Source organism: Phaseolus vulgaris, chromosome 5 (genome assembly GCF_051622355.1).
Source record: "Phaseolus vulgaris cultivar YP4 chromosome 5, ASM5162235v1, whole genome shotgun sequence".
Taxonomy (NCBI): Eukaryota; Viridiplantae; Streptophyta; class Magnoliopsida; order Fabales; family Fabaceae; genus Phaseolus; species Phaseolus vulgaris.
This window is the reverse complement of record NC_143502.1, coordinates 33,472,240-33,498,533: the sequence shown is the minus strand read 5'-3', so window position 1 is coordinate 33,498,533 and position 26,294 is coordinate 33,472,240. Positions and strand designations below refer to the sequence as shown.

The 26,294-nt window shown below is 33.5% G+C and overlaps 4 protein-coding genes across 5 annotated transcripts; 2 read left to right on the top strand and 2 right to left on the bottom strand.

Annotated features, from left to right (window-relative positions):
- The first annotated feature begins 388 nt into the window (after positions 1-388).
- On the top strand, positions 389-4,047 carry CBP20 (CAP-binding protein 20). Its single transcript, XM_068643962.1, has 8 exons — positions 389-549; positions 649-872; positions 965-1,103; positions 1,193-1,226; positions 1,830-1,940; positions 3,304-3,369; positions 3,511-3,617; positions 3,736-4,047. The coding sequence occupies exons 1-8, from the start codon at positions 532-534 to the stop codon at positions 3,808-3,810; spliced, it is 774 nt and encodes a 257-aa protein (XP_068500063.1). The 5' UTR covers positions 389-531; the 3' UTR covers positions 3,811-4,047.
- Positions 4,048-12,251: 8,204 nt separating this feature from the next.
- LOC137835440 (uncharacterized) lies at positions 12,252-13,780 on the bottom strand. The gene has a single exon (XM_068643954.2). The coding sequence runs from the start codon at positions 13,654-13,656 to the stop codon at positions 12,577-12,579; it is 1,080 nt and encodes a 359-aa protein (XP_068500055.1). The 5' UTR covers positions 13,657-13,780; the 3' UTR covers positions 12,252-12,576.
- Positions 13,781-19,534: 5,754 nt separating this feature from the next.
- On the top strand, positions 19,535-20,154 carry LOC137834319 (uncharacterized). Its single transcript, XM_068642378.1, has 2 exons — positions 19,535-19,660; positions 19,798-20,154. Exons 1-2 carry the CDS (start codon positions 19,535-19,537, stop codon positions 20,152-20,154), a joined length of 483 nt encoding a protein of 160 aa, XP_068498479.1.
- A 1,237-nt stretch (positions 20,155-21,391) lies between these two features.
- Positions 21,392-25,322, bottom strand: GLK2 (GOLDEN2-like 2). 2 transcript variants are annotated; one of them, XM_068643952.1, is made up of 6 exons: positions 24,430-25,322; positions 24,010-24,150; positions 23,036-23,371; positions 22,732-22,788; positions 22,476-22,598; positions 21,392-21,801 (listed from the first exon to the last, which is right to left on the bottom strand). In XM_068643952.1, exons 1-6 carry the CDS (start codon positions 24,928-24,930, stop codon positions 21,652-21,654), a joined length of 1,308 nt encoding a protein of 435 aa, XP_068500053.1. In that variant the 5' UTR covers positions 24,931-25,322; the 3' UTR covers positions 21,392-21,651. The 2 variants fall into 2 exon arrangements, with proteins under 2 accessions (XP_068500053.1, XP_068500054.1); XM_068643953.1 differs by having other exon boundaries at positions 24,436-25,239.
- Positions 25,323-26,294: the final 972 nt, after the last annotated feature.

Genomic DNA, 26,294 nt, shown 5'->3' with positions numbered 1-26,294 from the left:
ATTAAAAAGTTATTTTGCATTCAAAACTATTTCTGATTAACTGTTTTAAATGGGAAAATCAATTTCTCCATTCTATTGAGAGCTAAGTAACCACAAGTAAAATAAAATTAAACAAATCTCTCTACTGTCACTTAATTGAGAACAAATAAAATAAAATTTTAAAATTAAAAAACTACTTATTTAATAAAGAAGAATATCAATTTAAAACAAAATATTGCTTTATTAACTTTTAAAACTATAAAATTTCTAAATAATTAAAATAAATAAATAAAATAAAATATTAAATAAAAATAATAATAATAATTTATAACAGTTAAAGTAGAGAATCCTAAAAATATAGATTTGAAGAAAAGAAAATTATATATTTCTAAATCCAAGTGACAATAATAACGAACCCAAACTGTAAAAGCAAACCGGATCCAACATATCGGGTCAAACCGATTCGGATAAATCTTGGTTGTTTGGGCTTTTCTTCTCTGCCCTAACACTGTCTGGTTTTTTTGCTTCAGAAATTTCTTGCAGGATAATCGCATGGCGTTGTTATTCAAGGTATGTCTTATGCTACACCGACAATTGCGTAATCTGATTAAAGAATTTTGTGTTTTTTTTTTTCTATTCGCTAATTTTCTACACTGGTGAGTGTTGTAGGATCCGTCGAAGCTTTCGGCGTATCGAGATAGAAGATTCCCCGGAACGCAAGAGGATTTTGAGCATGCGCTTCTGACTTCAACCACCGTTTACGTTGGGAACATGTCGTTTTACACGACGGAGGAGCAAGTCTACGAGCTCTTTACTCGCGCTGGGGAAATCAAAAAGATAATTATGGGTTTGGACAAGAACACGAAAACGCCCTGTGGCTTCTGTTTCGTATTGTGAGTATCCATTGCACTTTCAATTGCAGCTATTCTGTATTAGTTGATGGTTCTGTCTGTGAGTGTGTTTGCATGAATGTATTATTTGACAGATATTATTCTCGTGAAGATACCGAGGATGCTTGCAAATACATAAGTGGGACGATACTGGATGATCGTCTCATTCGTGTTGATTTTGATTGGGGGTTCCAGGATGGAAGACAATGGGGTCGAGGGAGGAGTGGTGGCCAGGTGAACATCTCGTGTGTTGTGTCTGTGTTTCTGGGGCTGCCTTTTTTTGTTTCTTGGCTAATTGTAAATGCTTCTGTTGATTTGTGCAGGTCCGGGACGAGTATCGTACTGATTATGATCCTGATATCCTTTTAGTTGTTTAGTATTGATTTATTTGCAGTTTGCTTTCTTGTGTGATTTGTTGTTTGGTTGATTTTCTGTACTACATAAATGTGGTAATTCTTGATGGTCAAAATGCTGTAATAATACCAACATGGGTGTGGAAATATAAAAAGTAACTGTCTTGAAGCATGTGATAAAGGGTGCGTATAGAAGAGTATCTGTTGGGAGATTTTAGTCCCTTAGATGAATTTTAGCATCTTGAAAGATTAGTCTTTGGCTGTCATCCATTATACATCCCCAGTTCAACATAAAAAAAGATCTAATAGTTTGCGTAGTTCATGATTAATATGCAGAATAGGTGTATATAATCTAGTTTGCCTTAGCTATTATAATCTTCTCTAGTTTTTCATGCTCACATAATAGAGAATGCATTAATTCTGCTATGTTTTCAGTGGATTCTAATACTCTCGTACCTTCAGTTGCTCTTGAACTTGAAATTTTAGTTCAAAATTATTCCTGAAGAATGTGATATAGTAGTTTTTATACTGTCTTTCATCGTTTTGATTGGTGGAGTTAGAGATAAGTTAATAGTAGTCTGCTTTTAGTTTCCTTAATTCTACATACGTAGAGGAGGTTATGGGAAGCTGGTCCAGAAAGAGTTAGAAGTACAAAGGCAGCTTGTAGATTATGGCACTGGTTCTTTGGGTTCTTTTCCACCAGTTATTCCTAGTTCTTGTAAGTGACTCCAAACTATACTTTGCACAGGTCCTCATCCATTAGGACTATGTCTGCTTCAACATTTCACTTGTTTTGAGATCACTAAAAATTTAATTCAAATATATATTTTTCATTTAGTTGGTTTTCGGATTGCTAAATTGTACAGGACTTTAAACCTAATTGTTTTCAAAGATATAACTAGAATGCTACTATGCACTCTGCTTGGAAAATGAAAATCATTCAAAATTGCCCCTCGTTTGCATATGATAACCAAAATACCATTGATTAGGAGGGTAAAAAACTTAATCAGTAGTGGACACATGGCAGACATATTGGGCAGTTTGTATGTGTGTATAGACATAGTTGTCAATAGCACCAAATGGCAGCACTTTGCACAATCACGCTGCAGAGTGGCTGGAGCATGCTACAAGAGTTGAATAGTGTCACACTTTGATGTAGCTGCCATGCGGCTGCAATAACTGACAAACTAGTGGAAAAACTAGCTGGAGTGGGTCACAGAAACCTATTTAAACTATGAAACAACATTATTTACAACATTTCCAGCATGTCCAAGAATTTTTTGGCCAGCTGTGACAGTCGACCATCCCCACTCCCCAGCCTCTGCTGTACATTGTTTCTGACCCCTTAAACCTCTGGCCATTTCCTAGCAAAATTAATTGTTTTCACCTCAATAACTTGTTTTTGAGGGTTGGTTCTTCAAGTGTTTTGGCACTTATCAATACATAGATAAGGAATAAGTAATTCTAACTGGAATGCGTGTCCTTTTATGGTTTAATGTTTTTACTCATTGGCCATGCTTCTTTTTTCATTGCTATTTGGGCCTAACATTGTAAAGATCTGTTAATATTCAATATGAAGAAATTACAAAAATTGATACTTCAATAGCCAATATCATCCGCATTCTATTTCTCTTCTGATGATTAATGTCCAGTTCAGTTTATATAATTCAGAAATTCAAATTCATTGTGGAGAACTAAGTTGGGTAGTAACATAATGGCTTGCCTGTTGAGTATGCTATGAATTAAAGAGATATCAATGATTTTTTTGCCAAGTTTTGGTGCTTTTTTATTGGAATATACTTCTTTTTTATCTTAGTGGTCCTTGGCGTATTTTCGTTCAACATGCAATTAGATATTTTCTTCAATTTATTAGATATATACTTTAAATCTGAAGAAAATACTTCCATTCAGGTGGGGTTACCAGCTGTGTTAGTCACATTGGAACCAGCCTTCCCTAGTTCTGTTGATTGCCTTTTTTCCGTTACCTGATTTCCTTGTTCATTTTATAATTTCTGGTGATCACCATTTGCAATGACTTTGTATTCATGTGAATTAAACCTTCAACAATTTTACTCTTGCAGATGGTAGACACGGTGGAGGTCATGGTCACGGTCATGGTCATGGTGGTTCTCATCGGCATGGTAGAGGTAGTTTCATAGTTTCATCTAAATGCAATCTCATGTCCAGTGATTTTTCTAGAAACACTTAGAAGTTTTGATGATAAAAAAACTGTTTTACCAATGAATTTACTGTTAATATAAATTTCGTTTGCCTCTTTGACATGATAGATTACTATAGAAAGAGACACCGAGATGATGATCGCCACACACACGAGTCCTCAAAAAGAACTTCTGATCACGACTCTCGGAGGAACACTGACCATGAATCCAGACCGGTATTGATTTGATTCTCTACAAATCTGAATGATACTTACGATGCTTGTATTATCACTTATTCTCGTAGTTTTTGTCATTTAATTTGTTTCTTATCGATTACTTGATTCGATGTGGCAGGAAAAAAATCCACGGTTTCGTGAGAGTGGTGATTCTGACGATGACGAGGAAGATGATAGAAAAAGACGGGCTTAACCAGAATTTCATTCTTGGTCATGCTTATTTATATTAGAACCTTTCTGCTGACATGATTATAAAGGTGTATGTTGTCGTGTATTATTTGTTGCAAATTGCAAAGGTGTTGCAGTTAGTTTAACCCTGCTTGAAATTCTAAGCTTGACATGACAATGCTATTTTGTGTTTTCTATCAATTATTGTCTCAATGCTTTTGGCTACCAACATATTAATCAGATTTTGTTAACCTTTTTCTAATCTTGTGCTTCTGTGAATTGGTACTTGCATGAAAAACATTTAGTATTTTAGCCAATGAATTGTTGAGAAAAATATTTGGCTTAAATTCATTTTGATCATTTAGTTGTTCAACGTAATCTTGCTTTGTATAACAATTATTTAATCCTTCTATTTTTAAACTAAGTAATTTTGATCCAACATAATATGTAATCAATTTACTAATTTTAATGATAAAATTTGTTTAAATGTATTAGTACGCATTATTGTTATTAACATATTGAGTGAATAAATAACTAGTACTTGCATGAAGGCACTCATGTGGCCTTCTAAAAATAATTTTACCTCTGCAATTTGTGCACCTCTTTAAGCGCCTAAGATTAGTGTGAATAGTGTTCTTGAAACCACCCTTCAAATGCAAAGCAAAGAACCTTGAGAAAAATTACATAAGAGGATGTGCTTTTCTAATTTAGCCTCGATTTTGTCTTTGCGACACTATTTCTTTTTTCATTATATAATTAATATATAGAACATAATATTAATATAATACAAATAAAATAATATTAAATCATCTAAATATAAATATAAACTATTACATAAATTTAATTAACAAATATCTAATGATATTATTAATAAAAGAAAATAATAATAATTAATAAAACTAATAATAAATTTTTTTTTATATAACCAAGCATATATAATTATTTATAATAAAAATTTATGCAATAATAATAATAATAATAATACTATTTACAATTAATATAATTTTTTTTCTAATTATAATTTTTAAATTTATGAATATTTAAATTATTTATTTTTATAGAAAAATTTATTATTTTTATATATATATTGATAAATTTACATCTGAATATTTTTTCTTTTTTATCTGAAAATAATTATTTAATAGTATCGAAAATAATTTACAAAAAATATATCATATTTCATTATTCAAATACTTTTAAAAACAAGGATAATTTTGTAATCTTACATTTTACTCATTTAAAAAAAAATCAAAATTGTTCACAAAGCTATGTTGCATAGACACTGACACAAATACTAATACGACACGGATACAAATACGAAGATACGTATAATCTTAAAAATGTAGGACACGGAAACACGAATTTATATATTATATAAATTGACAATAAAGATTTATGTGTATAAGTATGTTTTAATTTTTTTTTTCTTAGCAAAAATATGTTTTCATGGCTGGTTCAAAAGCATTTCTCCTTTATTTTTATAATCATATTAAAAATTTATACAATAAGTTTGAGTTTTAAGAAAATTAATGTATTTCCCTTTATTAAAATTGTGTTAGAATCATGCTAGAATTGTCAAAAGTTCGATAAATATTTTTGGAATTAGACACTTCATCGATACGTATCCTACGAGTGTCGTACGAGTGTTGGTGTCCAATACGTATGTTCGACATGAACACACCATTTTTTTTTGTCGACAAAGAATAAAAATGAACAAAAAGGGGACACTTTAAGGGTGTCACAACCCTTATACAAATACCATGTTGCTAACCAAAGCAGGGAATATCCAAAAACAAATTACATCAGTACCCATACCAGAAACATAGGCAAAACTCCCTGCAGAGGCGCCTAACAAGGCTTAACCTGCTCAAAGATTAAAACATGACAATTACAGCATAGCACAAATCAAATTTGGGCTCCAACCATCCTACGAGAACCTGGTTGGGAGAATTCTTTACCCTAAAGAAAGTTTAGATCAACAACAATTCTTGCAAAACTAACCACAATGTTGATGTTCTAAAGTGCCACATGAATAGGTCAACTGTCGCACCTAAAAGTTGCATACATGTGGAAGACACTTGCTTCCAACAAATCCATCCCAACCCCACACTCCAACTTCCAATTGTCGCCATCACAACACCAGATCAATTAACTATGAACATGTCTCTTTCTCATACATCTCCCACCCTCCAATTACGTTGTTGCATTACTCATTTGGGTTGTGAACTAGCGCTAACATCTTCCCTTGATCTCTTCTTTCCCATAAGGTTCACCTAAACCTATGCTCCCCCTTAGTCCCGCACATTGACAATTGCTAAACAACACCTAAGCCACAAAAAGCAACAAAAAGACATGAATAGCGCAACAACAAAACTGGATGGAAGAGAAAAAAGCTTCCAAAAATTCCCAAAGAACAAATGCTCCAAAAGCCTCCAAAAAAACTTTATGCAGCTCACACCAGTTGGCCCTTCAATTAATATAGTTCCCAGTCTGCATAAAAGTATTGTTGTTATGACAACCTGCAGTGTCCACTGTTACACCCTGCAACATCCATTCTAATACAACTAGAGAACCTCTTATATAACCAACCACTTAAAAAACCTTCCAAAAACAACAACATCCTACAACAACTTCCAAAAGAATCCACAATAGCTTTGTTCCAATGTTTCAAGCAAGACTTGACAACTAATCTTGACACACTGCAACCTGCAAAAACTTGGCATATTTAGCTGATGTAGGTAATGGAAAATCACAACATCACATATCCTTCACTCCTTGACCCTTGCTAATTCTGCAACATCCGAATTAACCATAAGCCTACTCATTATTGCTGCAACGTCCCTAGCCCAACACAACCCTAGATAGAATACCCTGTTACAGGTTTTGGTCCGCCCAAAGAGTGGGTCTACTTCCCCCACCTACAACACCCACTTGCCACGCCATACCTTAGACCAAAGATGATCCATATAAACCATTGTAAAGGCGTAATTGGTTGGCTCCCTTCTTGATCAAAGGGTTAAAATATGCTTCGTCAGAGTTACCTTTCCCAATTACGTGCAACTTTTAATGCAGAGGACAGGATTCAAGTGCCAATCTGAAAACATGAAATTAAAGACGTGGGCCCTGTGTTTCAACCATAGCCACGTTCTAAGTTGAGCCAACTGGAAAACTTCTTCCTCATCAGGTACTCCTTGTTTAAAAATGATCTTGTTTCTCTGATATCAAATACCCCTTACTATTGCCGCCCACATATCCTTCCACCAGGTTTTGCTTGGAGTTCATATGAACCAGGTGAAAGTTCTCAAAATGAACCTTTAACTCCTTATGTTGAACACCCAGGGTACCTATCCGTCTAAAACAAAGTGACCAAACTCGCTATGCGCTAACACATTCTAAGAGTTGGTGTTGAGATGTCTCCTTTGTAGCCATGCACATCTCACAAACAAATGGACTCACTAACACTCCTCTCTTAATCATGCTGCTTGGTGTTGGCATTTTATCTAAAAGAATCTTCCGAGCAGTGGTTAAAACATTGGGAAAAGCTTTCACTTGCCACAACTGATTGAAAATACTAAAATCTTGACCTATGCCATGGTTGTGTGGCCATTCATAAGTTGATTTGACTGAGAACTCCCCTGTGGTATCACCTTTCCATATCTGCTTGTCCTCTTCCTCCCTCTTAATAGAACTCGTATAGATAAACTTATGCATTTATTCCTCTTGTATAAATTCCTAATCAAACCTCTCCCTTTTCCACCTTAGCCGCCAATACCATACCGACCATTCCCATACTCCAACCTCTCCCATTGTCCTCCCCTGGTCCAGAGATAGAGAAAACAACCTAGGGTAAAGATTGATGAGCTTATTGCTCCCAAGCCAGGCGTCCTCCCAGAATTTGACCTTATCACCAAAACCTGCTTTCCATTGCACCGCTGATTGAAACCACCCTTCTTCTACACCCTCCCCGCATATCTTGGACAAGTCTCTCCACCACCAAGATTGAGGTTTTTCCTGTGACGGTCTTCGACCTGATTCCATACTATATTTTGATACTAAGATATCTTTCCACTTCCCTTGTTCATTACTCAGTAACCGCCATTTCCACTTAGCCAAAATAGCACTATTAAACATTCTGATATCTTTGATCCCCAGTCCTCCTTCCTCCATCGGTTTGCAAACAGTCTCCCAACTTAACCAAGCAATGGACCTCTTGTCTCTTCCCCACGCCCAAAAAAAGCTTCTTTGGATACTAATGATTCTGTTATACACCGAAGTCGGTGCTTTAAACAATGATAAGTAGAAAATGGTTAAGGTCGTTAAAATCGATTTTATGTAGCATATCCTTCCCGCCAGCGACAAGAATCTTCCTTTCCACGCACTCAACCTATCACTTAATTTATTCAGGATAGGCTCCCAAAATGACTTCTTTCTTGGATTACCTCCAACTATTACTCCTAAGTATTTAAAAGGTACCATCAAAAGAGTACAATTTAAAGAATTTGCATATAAATATTGAGCACTCCTTCAACATTTATGCCAACCAACTTGGATTTGTTGAAGTTGATTTTTAACCCGAAAACAATCTCGTAGCACCTTAGAATTGCTTTTATAGAAAAAAAACATTATAATAGGAATCTTCGCACATGAACAAGGTGTCATCAGCAAATTGAAGCACACAAACTTCAACCTCATTCCTCCCTACCTTTACACCATTCAAGAGATTTGCTTTAAGAGCTTGTCTTACTAGCCTAACCCAGCCTTCTACAACAATAAGAAAAAAAAATAGTTCTATATGGTCTCCCTGCCTCAACCCTCTTGTTGGTCTAAATTCCTCTGTAGGACTTCCATTGACCTCCGTAAAAACAAGGAAGTCCCACCTAACTGAGTCGTACGCCTTTTCATAATCCACCTTTAAGCAGAAGCCTCTCCTCTCATGTCCCTTTAACTCCTCAACGACCTCGTTGGCCACAAGAACACTGTCTAACATGCCTCTACCCTTAATAAAAAGTCGACCAACTATCATCAATCACCAACGATAGCACCTCCTTGATCCTACACAACAACACCTTAGTGATAATCTTATAGATAACTCCCACAAGAGTGATAGGCCTGTATTGGGCTAAATTTGTGGGATTTCTCACTTTAGGTACTAAGGCTATAAATGATGCATTGCAACCCTTCAGAATGCACCCGATTCCTGAAAGGAATGCACAACTTCCACAATATCCTGCTTAAAAGAATCTCAATTATCCTTGATGAAGTTGAACCCATTGGGTCCGGGGCTTTTTGAGCCTTCACATTGCCGTACTGCTTTCTTTATTTCTTCCTCTGTGAAGTTAACAATCAAGCTTGCACTAGCCTCCAAAAACAAAGTCTAAAACTCAACATTCCTAATTCTAACCCCATAATCATGTGTCGCCTGAAATCTATCTTCAAACAACTTTTTGGCTTCCCTACGGACGAAATCTGGTTCCTCACTCCATAGACTGTCTACCTCCACTCCTTTAACTTCATTTCTAAGTCGTCTCCACCTAAGCATTGAGTGATAATATCTTGAATTTGTGTCACCAAACTTGAGCCACTTTTCTCTCACTTTTTGTCTACACAGGGATTCCGTCTTGTTATCAACTACCCTTAATTGGCTTAACAACTCCATTCTTTTCAACTTATCATCTTCACCGAGAGAGTTGCTATCATCTTGATTGTCAATTTCCTCCACAATCCTCTTCTTACTTGTGTCCATGTAACCAAACACATCTCGATTCCACACCTTTAAGTCTGCCTTCAGGATTTTCAGTTTATCTTTGAACCTGGTTATACTATTTCCCTCAACACAGTAGGACCTCCATTTATCCCCCACCATTTCCTTGAACCCAGGCTCTAACAACCAAACACCAATAGTTCTGAAGGGTTTTGGCCCCCAATCTCTAACCAGAGATTCACCACTATGGCACATTGGTCTGACACCACTCTCGATTGGACGCATTGCTAACACACGGGCCACTTTTGGATCCACTCCTCCGAAACGAGCACCCTATCTAATCTACTATTCGTTGAACCATTTGCTTTGAACCAAGTGTATTTCTTTCCTATAACTGGTAATTCCACTATAAAGTTCCTCTCAATAAAACTGTTAAAACCCTTGATTTCATTCTTTTTGTTACCCTTTACACTGGTCCCTCTCCTTTCACTTTCATTTCTGACAACACTAAAGTCACCACAGAAACATTAGGTTAGGTTCTGATGTGCACTCTTGATATTCGACAACTCCTCCCACAAGGCCTCCTTTTTATTCAAGTTGCATGTAGCGTATATATTGATGACGACACAATTACTCTTAGACATGATATGTTGCCCAAATAGAGCCATGTAACCCTTTCCCACCGTATGCCTATCATAGCAGAACGTATCTTTATGCCACATAGTTAAAGTGCTCCCCGCACCACTAACACCTTCATTATGAATCCACCCAACCTTACTATCTCCCCATAGAGAAAAGCATCTAAAATCCACCCAATCATAAAGACTCAAGTTGGTTGCCCTCCTCTAACTTCTTCATAATCTCCTTATTTGTATCTTCCATCCATCCAAATTCCTCTATTATCTCTTCCTCATTCTCGCGACATGACATCCCTAATTGTTTACCCACTTTCCACAATTTATTTGGTTCATCCAAACTTCCATCCTTCCATAATCTACTGTTATACAAAATAATATCACCTTCAGAAAAATCGTTTGAGTTGGTACTTAACCTAGAAGACGAACTAATCTCATAGTGTAGGGACCCTACTTCTCCTTTAGATCTCCACCGTTTCTAAATTGGTATCTAATTAGCTACCAATATTTTAACTACCAATTATTTAGATTCTAAATTTGGTAGCAAAAACATTGGTAGCTAATTAGATACCAATTTAGAAACCATTTAACAATAATAGAAACTAATTTAAAAACCATTTTATTTTTTAGTTTTTAAAATGATCTCTAATTTAGTCATTATAGCAACTAATTTTTTTTTTTTTTTAAATTTAGTTTATATTTCATGATTTTCTTGTAGTGTTTCTTTTTCACGTGAAAGTGATCTTAAAGAGCAAATATAGGATTATGCTTGTGTCTCAATATTTTAGTAAAAATATATTACATTTTTCCTCTTTTATATACGGTAATAATTTTTATATACGGTAATAATTTTAAGGGCATTTTGAAATTTTTATCATGTTAAGGATTTTTTTAATAATTTGTGCTATTTTTCCTTTTATTTTTATAAAACTCCATTGTCACTGAGACTTTTATTATATTAGACCCTGTTTGGGTGATTTTTTAAGTTTAAAACATAAACCAGTTTGCAGCTCTTAATTTTGGTTTCCCTTTTTCTTAGTTTAAAAAAAAATCTTGAGTCATTGGCTGATATTTGGAAATGCGTGCTAGAAGATGAGTACTATCAATCAGCCTTATACAAATTGTTTGAAAAATAAAATATTAATAATATCTTTCAAAAATATAAAAGTTATTTATTTGTTGTTAAAATAAATTATTTGATTCAAAGATGTCATTTTTCTCTAACATGGTTAATTACCGTAGAAAGGTAAATACAATTGAATTGTCTTTTTGGATGAGGTAGGGAGAGAAAAACCATTTTCAAATTAAAGATGAAAGTAGAATTCTTCAAAACTCACTTTAATAAATTATTTTATTTGGGGTTTATGTGGTAAAATTTGGTGGGGGAAGAGATATATGTAGTTTGACTTGACATGTATTATTGAACGATTTAATTAGTCTAATAAATTCTAGTCATACAATACTAAACTCTGTCTTATCTTAAAAGTTATTAAATGACCTACTTACTCCAATAAATTTTAGTTTGTGTAATAATAAACTCTATGATATGTATTTTAAAGATATTAATATTACATTAAAAAGTAAATTTCAATTCAATTTTATAAAATGAGTTTATAAATAAGATAGAGATTTAAACACATTTATATATTATTAAATATTTTTATTTTATTTTTAATTCACTTTTAGATCTTCAACCCATTGTATATAATATATAATATATATATATATATATATATATATTAATTACTTATGTCATTGAACCATACCTTTTCCATTGGAGTTTCCTTATGATACCTTCATACCCACCATAACACAAGAGTAATTGCAAAAAGAAAAAGAAGCAAATTTGAGTGGTAAAAGAGAAGAAAAAGAAAAGTGAATGTTGTATTTGGACAACTGGCATATGTGGTCTGTGGCTCAACTAACATAAGTGAAGAAACATCAAGAGAGAACTGCAAGTAAAAGGTTTTTAATCTGAAATAGCTTCTCCAACTTAGAATAATATAAGACTGAGGTTCCAAAGGTTGAACCCCTTTCAAACATCCTCATGTTTATGTATCCTCTTTGATACAAATTTCAAATAAGTTATGGTTATTGATAATAAGGATAAAGAAGGAATGAAAGAAGGAATGAGAGGCATAGATTTTGTGATATAATATAGGAAGGCATTAAGTTTTGTGCCTTGAAATTGTTACATGAAAACAGAAAGTTATACAGTTTCCAATTGGAAGTACTTAAAAAAATATAACCTCACACTGCACAAATGATAACACTGAATACTTTCCATCACTTTGATCCGCAAAACATGAAACTGTGCAAGATCAAGGATGAAACGAGAAAGTAAAGCTTAACAATTATCTCACAACTTAGTATTTTCCTTTCAATGTGTAGGCCTTGTGTTTCTCCCTCTCTCACTCTTTTACCAAACAAAAATACAAACAAAAGCTAAAAACACTCAAGGCGTGTAACCTTGTTCTTCCTGCTGCTTCTCGTACTCTTCCATGGTGTCAAACTCATTTGGATACTGACTTTTCTCATAGTAACCTTCATTTTCAGCAGTACTCCCTCTCCCTGATTCGTACCCATTAAGGTTATAATTCTCATTAACAGTGTTCACATTATAATAGTACTTACCCTTCTCCAGGAACCTTGTGTCACTCATTCCTTCTCTCTTCCCCTCATAGTTGTTGTTGTTGTGGTAATTTCCCTTGTCATTGTAGTTGTTGTTAGAGAACCGGTCGTTGGAGTTGCTTGCGTAGCCACCGCTGTATGTGCTCCTGTACTCTTCATTATTGTTGTCATTGATGCTTAACTCTTCGTTGTTGTTGACATTGTTTCTGAACTCTTCATACTTGTTGGCATTGTTTCTGAACTCTTCATTATTGTTGTCATTGTTTCTGAACTCTTCATTGTTGTTGGCATTGTTTCTGAATTCTTCATTGTAGTTGACATTATGTCTGAACTCTTCATTGTTGTTGTTGCTGCTGCTGCTATAGAATTTGGTTTTGGGGTAGCCTGTTTTGTAGCTCTCATCATTGAAGTCTTCATTGAGAAGCTCAAAGTTTGTGGTGGTGGTGGTAGGAGTCTCCTTGGTGGGAGAGTATTGGTTATAAGAGGCCCTGCCATACAGACCATAACCCTCTCCGCTTTCTGAAAATTCAGGCTCCGGTGCTGGCCCGGATGGTATTGTTGACCCAATTGCTTGTTCAACCGAAGGTGCTGGTGCTGATACTGGTTCGAGTGCTGGTTCTGGCGCTGGTGCTGATACTGGTTCAAGTGCTGGTCCTGGTGCTGATGCTGGTTCAAATGTTACTGGTCCTGGTGCTAACGCTGGAGATTCAACTTTAGTTTTGTGGAGAGGGTCTTTGACATTGTAGATGGTTCTGAAATGGGAGAACAAGCTGAAAAACTTGGGTTCTCTGGCTTGAATTTGGGGTGAGACAAGAAGCAGGAAGAGCAAAAAGAAAGATAACAGGTTCCCAAAAGAAGCCATGTGTGGAATGAAAGTGAAAGGTAGTGAACTTGTTGGGGTCATTTTATAGAGAGATTCAGCTGCTATAAATGAAAGGGCGGGTAGTTATGCGGGGATTGTGGAAGGGAAAAAAAGGAGTGTGGGGCATGATAATGACTTCTATGCCATGCTGCATGTGCAAGGTTTGAGAATGGCACCATTAGCATGGGAAACACAAATGTGTAGTGCTGCTGAGACAGAATTAAGGTCCAAGTCAAAAGTGTCATTTTATTTTCTTCCTCTTGTGTTCCTGAGATCACTCCTTTTTCAGGCAATTATGATGAAAATGGTAGTTGAAAAAAAGAAGGTTGTGAGTGGGAGTGTGAAACTTTGAAAAAGGGAAGCCACATCACTTATTTTCCTCATCAAACATTCAAATATGAAATTCCTTAAATTTTCTCATACTTCCAAGTTTAAAGATTCAAACTTTAGCCACATATTTAAAAAAAGAGCCACATTTCTTAATAGAATCCACAACAGATCAGTTTAGTTGGTCTCAGAAATAAGACTTAGTAGAAATCAGTGTTAAAATAAGGTAACTATGATGAAAAGAGGTTAATGTTTCAATATTATCTGATGATTATACATACCTAGCCCTAGTTCAAGAACAAGTAAACCTTAAAAATGCATTCACTTATCAATGCCGGCTGCAGTTTTAAAACAAAAAGTAAACAGTGGAGTTGTAATTAAACATGATTCGAAAAGGCATAAAAAAGAATGATGGAAGATAGGGTATGGCGTTTGCTTGAAGAAGAATCAAATTGTTGGATTTTGGAAGCAAAAATGGTAAAGTTAGGTGAATGACTAAGATGATTAGTGAGAAGCAGGTGTGTTTTTTTGATGTTTGATTCCTCTTGGAGTGATGTTGAAGGGACAGTTTCTTTAAGCGTGGCGTGATGAACGGAGAGAAATTGCAAAAGAAAAGGTGGGATGTGGACATGTACATGTCTTTTGGGATGCATAGGTGAAAACACTTTGACTTCCTATTTCATGTTTGACCCCACAAAAGTGGCAAATTTTAAGGGGGAAGCAGACACAACATGGGCTTAATGTCATTCGGGCATTAAAAACCCATGTTTTCCTAGTATTGGGCTAAATATATACTTTTTTGGATGTTTCTTCCTGCACCCCATTATTCTTCTTTCTGCACCTATAAAAAATGTGAAATGACGAAAATGACCCAACAATCCTATTTTGGAAAATAACTTTGCATTATGGAGCACCAATTTCAGAGCTGATTCTCAAAACCCGATTTCTAGAAACACCCACGTCATATCTACATTGGTAGGATCCACACGATCGAGACTCTGACTCGGCACCCGGTCTAGACTGACCGACATGACCAATAACGAAACTAATCAATGACTCAACATTAGTTAATATGTTTTTATTAGGCCTAATAACAACAAAGGGTTCACGTTGATCATATAAATAAACACAGATCTGAAAAGATCAGGTACGCAATTATCTATTATTAAATATTGAGTGTCGAGTACCAAAGTTTAACTTAAGCGTAGGAGTGTCTTTTGCAGGTATCATTCAAATCCGGAGTTCAAGGAGAGGAGGAGTGGAAGAGCGAGAGTAGCAGGAGTTCATCTGAGAGGAAAGAGTGAGGCAGAGACTGACTGACCAAGGAGTGGTGCAATCGTTCTCTTGGTTCCAACACCGTTTGAAAACAATTCCAAAATTTTATTTCTAGAACAATAATTTATTCTGGATTTGCTTTTCCAAACTATATTTTTTTTTTCATAATGAAGGGAAATTTTGAAATTTTAAAAATGTACAAAATAAAGGACAGTTTTAGAAATTTAAAAATGTATAGAATGCAGGTTAAAAAAATCAAGTTAGTAAGAATTTGCCAAGATATTAAATGAATATTCAAATGTAATAGGTCATGAATAATTGATATGAATATTTTAATTATTTATTTTCGAACAAGTAGGAGTATTATAGTATTCAATCTGAATATTCCGGTATATTATTAGTGAATTATTTAAATATTTAAAAAAAAATATGATTGAAATAAATATTTTGGTGAGAAAAAATTAGTTATTGAAGAATTGTCTATAATTTACTTTATATATGTATGTTTTTTTTTTAGACCTATGAATCTGAAGTTATTTTTAAAAGATTAATTTTTTAAAATTTATATATCATGTTCCAACTTATATAATTTTTTAAGAAATGTCAAAATTATTTTTATTAATATTTAATTGTGAAATTTTATTTGAATTATACTTTAAAATTCATTTGTTATCCAAGTTTATATATTAAAGAATTGATTTAAAACAATTTTATTTAAAATTGAAACAAAATAATTGTGGATATCAGTGAATACTCGCGAATGTAAAAAAAAAAACTGTAAGTATTTTTTTTACATATACCTAATAGGTAATGAGACAAGTAATGTGATAATTTTTTAGATGAGATCCGTCTTATTATCATCACTAGATAAATTTTATTTTTAACCGTTTTACTTTTGTGTAATTCTTGATTTTGGATTAATCGGGAAATATTCTTGAGTGTTATTATAATTTTCATATTTTTTTTAGTTCAAATATACATTCCAATTAATCTAAAAGTTTAAATAATAGGTTTTATATTTTAAATAAAACAATTCAGATGAAAGCTTTTACAAATTATGTGATGAAGTAGTTCCAATTGAAAAAGAGGTCCTACCAACTGTCTTTTGTCAATAAGCATCACACCAAAGACAAAATCTCATTATTATTATAAAAGAGAAAGAGACAAAATGACCATTTTAAAGAATTAGAGATACAATATGAAAACTATGGGATGCAGAAAACAAAAAAAAAAAACATTTTTTCTATTATTCAAGTCCAAATATTTCAAAGGTGTACTTCAACCACCACCAAAGTATATAAAGTATAAAATTTAGCAGGCTTAGAGAGAAATTAACTTTTAAAATAAGCATAACAACATTATACCATTAGTGAAGTTTTTGTTGTATATTTCAAAAGTATTACAGCTCTAGGTTGCATTTAATAGGTAACTTAGAAAGTATGATGGCACATAAGGTATATTCCATCTGTTTTTTTTATTCTCCTAAGATCATTGATTAATTTTTTAAGGTATTCAGATTTATTTAAGAATCTAACATTCTTAATTCATATGTTTTATTCATGGAAAGAAGTTGTTGAAATTAAAAAATGAAAGAGGATTGAGAATTTGTTTGTAGTTTGAGTTTTTTATGAGATTTTTTTGGTTTTATTTGAAATGCAGAGTAAAATTTTGAATTTCATGTAATGTTCTTATGGAATATTATAGATTTACACGTTGTGTTTGAGAAATTATTTATTTATAATATTTTATTAAATTAAATATGTAAAAATAGATAATATTATCAGGATATTTTGTATAAAGATTGAATATCCCTCCAATAATTTTTATTATTTTATTACTTTTTCACTGATAAAAAACAAATTTTATTCATGGAAACTTGAAAAATAAACTTATAATCTTTCTATTAAGGCTTCTTTTTCCCTTCGTTTTCTAATCTTTCTTGTTTTGTCGGTCCGAGTGGAGAAGAAAATGAATATGTTAGAATGATTTTTGTTTTTTTTAGAATAATGTGTCATTTTTACAGTTTTTATGTTTTTGTGCATGCTAATGTTATATAACTTTTATATTAAACATTTTTATTTATTTTATTATACTTTTTTTTATAAAAAAGTAATATTCATATAAAATTGTTTTTCTTTGCTAAAAAGAAAAATCCTTTTAAAATTTGCTAGTTCTTTCTTCTTGAGATGTTAAATAGAGTTTTTTTTAATTAGTGTTACCACTCTAGAGTTGAATTGTGCATTGTCTTTAGCTTTTTTTTTTTCCTTTTCTTTATTAATTCACATTTTTTTATCAGCAAAAAAATACTACTTTTGAAAGTTTTGTTTAATCCATGGCTTAAGCATCAAATTAGAATAATCTATTTTAAAAATCACATTAAGATATTAATTGAAAGTTAGTTAGTTAGTTTGACTCTAAATTAGTTGCAAATTGGTTATTTATTGGATTGTTAATTAATAAGTTCTATAAAACAGAGCTAAATTCTTTCTGATTTTGTATCTTTTATCATTCTAATCAGTACAATGAATTTGTTTTATTCGTTGAGCTCTTCTATGTGTGGCCACATCAAATAAGTGTAGCATGCATCTCCTATCATATTTCTGATAGCATCCATTTTAAAATTAGAATAAGAGCTTTTCTCATTCAACTTTTCAACAACTAATTGCATGTTATAATTATTAACCCTTAATTGCACCACCTCACTGTTCAAATTTAAAACTAATAACGGGCAAAGCAAAGTAGCGAACTATGTTTTATCTTTCCAAAATATGAATTTGGAAAACTACCAATATTATTAGAATTGTTTGAATATTCACCATTTGCTTATACAAGTTTTTAATTAGCAAAGTCACTTCTTAGTTGGAGATCCCACAATAAGTAGAGATGAGTACAAACCTTACCTTATAAGCCACTTTGATAAGGTTGAATTAGACTTAAATTTCACCTCTTAAGGTGGTATCAAAGTCATCTTAACCTATCCCAACAAGAGTTTGTTGACATTAGGTTATCCGCTATTGAACCACCCGTAATATATAGTCTCACACACAAGTTAACAAGTCTCGGCGTAAGGAAGGTGTGTTGGAGATCTTACATCGACTAGAGATAATGACTTTTTATATAATATATAAGTGAGTGCAAACCTCACCTTATAAGTTGGTTTTATAAGATTGAGTTAGGCTTACCTCTTAATACTCTTGGAACATTTTTATTTATGCAAACATCAATACAATGATAATGATCATTTGATAGTGAATCCTACCTTAATCATATATTCTTTTTAAGTATCATTAATTACACCAACACAATATCCAAAGGATTCCAAGAGCTAAAAAAAATCCTACTAGGACTTTATAAAATTTCAATAAAACATAGTAATTACCGAGATAAAATTAATCTTCACTTTCAATTATCACCTAGTTAAAAATTTGGAGGTAAACAAAAAAAAAAAACTCTTGAGATCTTTCAGAGAAAATATGATTTTTTTTTAATTCATTCAATGTCCAAAAATCAAAATGAAACAACTGAGATAGTTTTGACTCAATTTTTTGAGTTGAGATTCTTTCTTTGTATAGAGTTGAAACATTCCTCAAATACTTTTTATTTATTTATTTATTACTAATAAAAAAAAACTTCAGTTGCTAGATGAATATCTATTTATTTTTATATATAACTAATAACTTGTTTAGAATTTCAGTTGCTCTTTCATGAGCAAGTAAAGAATAAATAAATTGAAGTATTTGAGGGATACTTCAATCCTTTTACAAAAGTTACTTCTAATAGCAAGCCTACATGTCATTAGAAAAAAGCACCCACATAAACCTACAATACCTAACTTATGCTTACATAGGGTTCTTACTCATCATAATAAAGCTTTATAAAAAAAACGTAGAGTACAAAAACTCAAACATATGTGCAAGGATAAAAGCCTATGTACTATAACAATATTGTAATTATCGGTTGACATTTCCATGTTTTCCTCCATTCATTCATTTATAACAATGTATCTACACAATGCTTTTACCTTTCATAAACTGCTTAATATATGATCAAATTGCATTCTCCATGAGGTTTCATATTGATGTGTACATTCTTGTATTTTTTCATCCACCTTCCAACAACTGTCTGACCACTTATTCTCTGCATAAGCTCCTTTTGCTCCTACTTAGATCAATATCAGGTTGTTTAATCTGATTTTGCTGGGGAAATGGATTTGGTGTCTGTGTCAGATTAAGGGAGGACTTTGGAAGGATATTATAGAGTCTAAATATGGTGGGTGGAGAAGCCTTAGAGAGCAACGAGTACTCAACTTAGATTCGCTATGGTGGAGAGATTTGAAGGAGGTTGGGAACATGAAGTCTGGGTTCGTCCTTTGAAGATCGTTTCAGGTGGGAACTCGGTAATGGAAAGAAGTTACTTTTCTGGGAAGATAATTGGTTGGGTTCTGGTAGTTTGAAATACATATTTCTAAGGTTGTTTTCATTGTCAGTATCGAAAGATGCTAAGATCTCTTTGTGTGGGAATTGGGTTAATAATGTTTGGGTGTGGATTTGTCTTGGAGAATGAGACTTTTTTTTTTATCAGGAATCTAAACTGGTTTCTCAACTTCTTGGGGTTGTTCACCTTTCGAGCCCCTCTTTGGATTACGAGGATAAATGGGTCTGGAAGGATGGTGTTTGCGCTGCATATTCTGTTAACTCAACTTATGGTTTTTTAAAGGGCGTGTTAGAAGAGGAGTCTTCGAGTTTGTATAACTTTTGTTGGAAAATTTTGGCTTTGCCTTCAATTCACATTACTGCTTTGAGGGTCTTGGAGAACAAGATTGCTACCAAGGTCAATCTGGCAAGACGTGAGATTACGGTGGATAGCACAGTTTGTTGCTTTTGTAAGGAGAAAGAGGAAACTACAAGTCGTTTGTTCTTTGAATGTAGAGTTGCTTGACTAGTATGGAATTTGTGATATGATTGGGTAGGGGTGAAGTCGGTTGATCTTCTTAAGCCTGCTTCACATTTCTTGCATTTTAACTTGATTGAGGCTCCTGCTGCTGTCAACTTAGCTTTTAGAAATATTTGGATTACTTTGATTAGTGAAATTTGGTGTCTTAGGAATAAGCATATTTTCAAGGGAGGAGTGATTGATCATTATGAAATCTTCTCATTGGCTCAACTAAAGGTAGGTATGGTCTTGTGTTACATCCAAAGTTCATTCTGCTTGTTTTTTCTTTTCTGATTGGTGTCTTGATCTTCTGATTTGTAAGTTTTCGATTAAAAACAAGTGATTATTGGTTGGTTGGGTTGGTGTTTTTTCTAGAGTTTGTAAGGGGCTATTGTTGTTGTTTGAACTGTTATGGACTTTCAGTCAAAGATGTATAAGAGTTGGATCACTACCGAAGTGGTTCACATTTATTTATTTTTTCTTGTTGATAAAAAAAAACTTAGATCATACCATTTCTCCTCTGTTGACATTAAAATTGAGAAGTTGTTTTGCACCTACAAACATCACACCAGATACCTTTCTCAACTAGATTACTATGAATAACATAATAGATTCATGAATAAAGTAGAAATCTAACATACTAACAAAGTGTTACCAAAAGAGATGAGAAGGAGTTAGGCTCTTCCCTTTACTTCCGTAACAACTACAAATTTGAGTGTGAAAACTTCCTCATCTACCTGCAAGTTAAGCTAACTGCCTCTATCCTGATATCTCAACTAACAATCCAATTATTTTTATCAATAAAAAATAAATAAATTAAAATCATTTTAGGAATGATCCAATCCATGTACAAAATCGCACAGAAATGAATAATACTCCTAAAGACTTGTCATTAAAATTATAAAATAGTCTTTAATTTAATGAATATAATAACTAATTATTTTGGTATCTAAAATTAGTTTATATTTAATGAGTTTATGGTAATGTTTATAATAATTGAAAAAATCAATAACATTAATTAGTTTTTCTTAGAGATAATTAATTGACAATTGATTCTTAATATTTTAGGATATTCAGTGTTACAGTTCATTCTTCCTCGGGTTAATTATATGAGGAAGTAAAACAAGATGTAACCAATCCATTTATGGAATTTGCTTTTTTAATCATCATTGATCTCACTTCAACAATTGCAAGGGTCCTTTCCAACAAAGAATGGGGTTTTAAGAAGAAGTATTTCACAGCATTTTCACAAATTCCTCATCATTTATATTAGTCTAGTAAGATCAACTAAGACTAATACAAGATCACAGCCTTTATAAGCTCACATTGATACTACTTGCAGGTGAACAAAGAAAGTTCCAAAAGTTATATATATTTAGTATTCTCTCCCCTATTGGAGTAAGAACGTGTGCACATTCTGACATACAAATAGATGGAAGAGAACTGAGAAGTCGTCGAATTAGGGTTTTGTGGCCTTCACACTGAGAGGATAAAAGAGCATGTTCAAGCACAAGAGGGAGGGATTTTGGGAATCCCTTGTCTTTGTAGTTCACCCATTACACCATCAAGTGCTGGAGCTTTAAGGCCAAGGGGTAGTGGCAACCATGGTTTTGATAAAACATCACTAATAGCAGCATCTATGCTCTCCTTTGACTGTCAAAACAACATGCACACATAAGTTAAATTAACCATGCAACATTATTTTTATAACTCTCTCTTTAGCTGTGTCTGTACTGTTTCAATTTCAGTTTCTTACTTTTTCATAGAAAAAATAATTAGTTCCTTCTTTTTTAAAAATGAAAAATGGATTAACTTGCATAAAGGTGTGAATCCAACTCATAGACTTTGGATTTATAGACACGGACCAACTATTAGAACGAGAGGACAGAAAAGAGAAGTAAAGTAAGAAAATGACAGAAGAAATTAATAGAGACAAAAAAAAGAGAAGAAAATTCCGTGATTTAATTTGTATGCATGCAAACATTTTCACACCCAAATAACTTAGGTTTAGTTAAATCATTGTAGTAATAGTGAGTTTGATCTTTCAAATAATAAAAAATAATTTTTATTAAAATTACGATCAAAATTTAGTTTTTTTAAAACCAATCTCCTTAAAAAAACTATTGATTGGTAAATTAAGAAATAAATTCTTAATATCATTGCTGAGCAAACAAAACAGTTTATCTATATACTGGAGATTCCATATTTGACTTCTACTACTACTGTGTAGAAGTCTATTAAATTAAATATCTATCAGATTAGTTTTTAGTTGATTAAAGGCATAAGAAAAGAATTGACATTTTCTGCATTGGATGAGTTGGAATTACCGGATGAAAGTCGAGGAGGGGTCGAGGTGGTGGTTGGGTGGCTGGGAGGCCAATGCCTGGATCTACCATTTGGAACATTGCATGGTGTGGTGGGATGCCCGGAACAGTTTGAGAACCAAATCTCTGCCAGTTATCATTCTATAGTGAGTGAACCAAACATTGCGATATTGGAACAGTAAGGTTGTTTTCAGAAGGATCCAAATTTAGAAGGAGAAGACAACATAAGTGGTTCCAAAAAAGTAAGGTCAATAGTTACCGTGGTTGTCAGAGGCTGTGGAAAACACGGTGTTCCAGGGGTTGGTGCGTTTGGAGCCTGCAGTATCAAACAAGAATATACCTGTTACTTTAGATAGACAAACACAAGAAATAGGCGCATATATGTGTATATAATTGGTTGTTTTGGAGAAAGTTTAAGTGATAATTAACTACTGTTTTTCTTGTCCTCTATGTTCAAATACAATGAATCAAGCATACAGTTTGCTATGCTAGTTGAATGTGATTGTGTTTTGAGTCAATAGTTGAATGAGTTTGAAAGAATTTTCATAGTCAAAAGAGTTAACCCGCTGATGTTGGTGCCAATAAAGAGGGTCCGGAGGCGGCGGAGATGGAGCTGTTCGCGGTGGCCAAGCCGGCCGGGACGGTGAATATGGGAGATGTTTAGGCCACATGTGGATGAAGGACTGGTCCATGGTGTGATGCCCCCATACATGTAAAGGTCTAAAATGGTGCATTGGTGTCATGGGAGGGAAACCCATGGTAGGTGCAAGCCAAGGGTTCACGTCTCTCTTACCTCCTCCTCTACCTACACTTGCTGCACCCATGAATTGTTTCCTTTGACTCCACCTTGCTGCTTCAGCTTCACGTGCTATCAAATGCTTCCTATGAGATCGATATTTCTGACACCAAAAAACTGCATATTTAGAACCCTCTTTCATAAAACTAAACTATTCTTTCATTCATAGGGTTCATGTTTATGATATAAGATCCTAGTTTAATTATAACTTTTTCTGCTGCAACACATGCACAGTAATCATGCATATGTCAATTAAAAAAAGAAAAACTCATGTATTATTAAAAAAAAGGAAGACTTATGCTTAAGATTTGTCAAAGTTCTAAGTAGATTTAATATCTATTGGGATATGTGCCAAATTCTAATAACAGTACAGTATCTCACTAAAACTTACAAACCCCTCTATGCACAAATTTAAATATGTGATTTGCAAAAAGTTTCCATATCCAAAGAAAATAACAAGTAGATTTTGTTTGTTTTAAGATTAAAGGTTAATAGTTACTCTTTCTGCAAACTTAGTCTGCTTGCTGAATTTTCACTTTGAGTATTACTGTTGTACTCATTATTTTCAATGATAATAAGCTTGTTTGTCAAAGAAAAAGCAACCATATTATAATAATAATAATAATAATCTATTTTTCATTTTTTTGGGTTGACTCTTGTTGAGTTCCTGAACTTGAAATTTGTGGAAGAGATGGAATATGATTGAAGGTAGCTAGGGGGAGAAAGTTGAAGAATATGTACTTGAAGGTGGCTGGCAATGTTATGACGGGTGAGACAGTCAATTCCCATAATCTCCAAAATCCTTGAAGGCACAGCCTTATCCACTCCTAGCTGCTCCACTGCTTGCACGAATCGCCTGTGCAATTCTGGGGTCCAATCCACCTTCACACAATCCAAGAAAACACACAGCACAACCCATTACTACAATACAATACAATACAACAAGCCATTCCAAAATTCTAACACTAAGTGCATTTCTCTTTTCCTATCTCTTTAACTTAAACGCCACCCCGTGAATACTTGGACTCACTCTGCAACTATAGAAAGACCCATAATAGAGATAGAGAAAGGTCCTTGACTGAGGTTGAACTTTTCTGAAATTAGCCCAAATAAAATACCCTATGCAAGAAAATAAGAATGACAACAATAATAACAACTTACCTTTACCTTTCTCTTCCCTTGTTGATTATTCCTTGAATGGCTTGATGATTTTCTTCCTTTCTCACTTTCCTTAGGGGATGGATTCACTCCCACTGAATGAGTTGATTCATCACTTTTGTTTCCTGTCTCTTCCCCTCTACTAGACCCCGAATTGGAACCAGAATCTGAACAAAAATTGGCTGCTATAACCTCATCTTGTGTCTCTGTAATAACTATATTATTCTCATTCCTGTCATCAGATTTGTTATTTGCCACTGAAACTGATGAGACTATCTCCGATTCCTCACTGAGGGAGAACTCAGCAAGCAATTCAGGGTCCATCTCCAGATCTGGCAAGACATCTTCGTCATCGTTGATTCCCATGAATAGATCATCAAAGTTGATGCTTTCAAGCAAGTTCCCTTCTGAAAGGTCAGCAAAGTCATCAGTTCCAATGGAGAAACTTTCCATCTCCCCTTGCTCTTCATCACTTCTACTCCTCAAAGGTGACACCGCCAGCATGAATATTAATCTTGATTTCAACCTTGGAGTGAATAATAACAGAAAACAAAAAAATAAAAACCCACTTGTATGTATATAAAGCAGTGTTCACATATGCCTGTGCATGAAAATCTTGAAAGCTGAGGGATGTAAAAGAAGATGAATTAATTAGTTTGAAAATGTATGAGTTGCCTTTTATGGAAGGAAAGGGAGTGTGTGAAGAAGGACCTAGCTGAGATCTCTCTCCACCACAACTTTAGGTCTGAGTATCAGAAGAGAAATATTTTCATGGTTTTTTCGGGGCGTGTGCTACTTGCAAGGTTGGTCTGCATCTATATATTATATAGTATATTTTTTATTTGTGGACACCCTTTTTTTGACCTGAAGGAAATTTTATGAAACAAAAATATACCAAGTATGCTAATATGCATTAGAGAAATAAATGCAGATGATAGGTATTATGACATGCCAAAAAAAATGTGTCAAATATTTACACATAGATGTGCATATATGTTAGTATTTTTTAGAAAATTCAGAGATGTAATCATGGACATTGGTAATTTTAGTTAGAATAACACTATTTTCATTTAACTTTTTCACAACAGTTTTTTATCGTGTTAGTTAATTTTTTCTTTCCATGACATTATGCATCTTGTATTGTGAAAAAAAGTAGTGTAAAAATAATGTTACTCAGAGTCCAATTGTAATGGATATGTATGAAGAGAGTCAATAGAAGTTATATCTGTCACTGTGTACTGTAAGATGAAACAGTAGACAGTGGAAATGAAAGGGATGTAAGGAATGGTGATGTTGGTGGACAAATTGACCTGTTGTACATTTTTGTGCTCTAAACCGATAAGGTTTATCTAGTTTTCATAATAATCAAATATTTGAAAAGCTGTAGAGTTGGATAAGCTCCTCATTATATGACTTCTCTAACCTGTTAACTAGCTAGGTAGACCCCATATTGCACTTCCACTGTCACTTGCTGATCTGCAAAGAAAATTATGTACACCAATCTGAATTCCTAAATTGACTGTGTCAATCTTTCCAATATATACACAAGACCTCAATAGTTCCTTTGTTGAAATTTTCAAAAAAATTAAATTTACATTTGAATATGTAATTTTCTTCATTGAATTAATTGATTTTATGACTGAAACCTATTTTAAGTAAATCTTCATTCTAATGCTAATAAAATTATATATAAATACAATAGGTCACTAATGCTAAGGTAAGAAGCATGGATAAATTTATTCTACTAATTAGCTTTTAACATTGATTTATGTTGTAATCCAAATTTTAGATAAAACATCAAAGACTTTGACCATTGAATTAAAAAAATTAATTGTTATATTGACTAAATTATATATTATTTTAAAGAT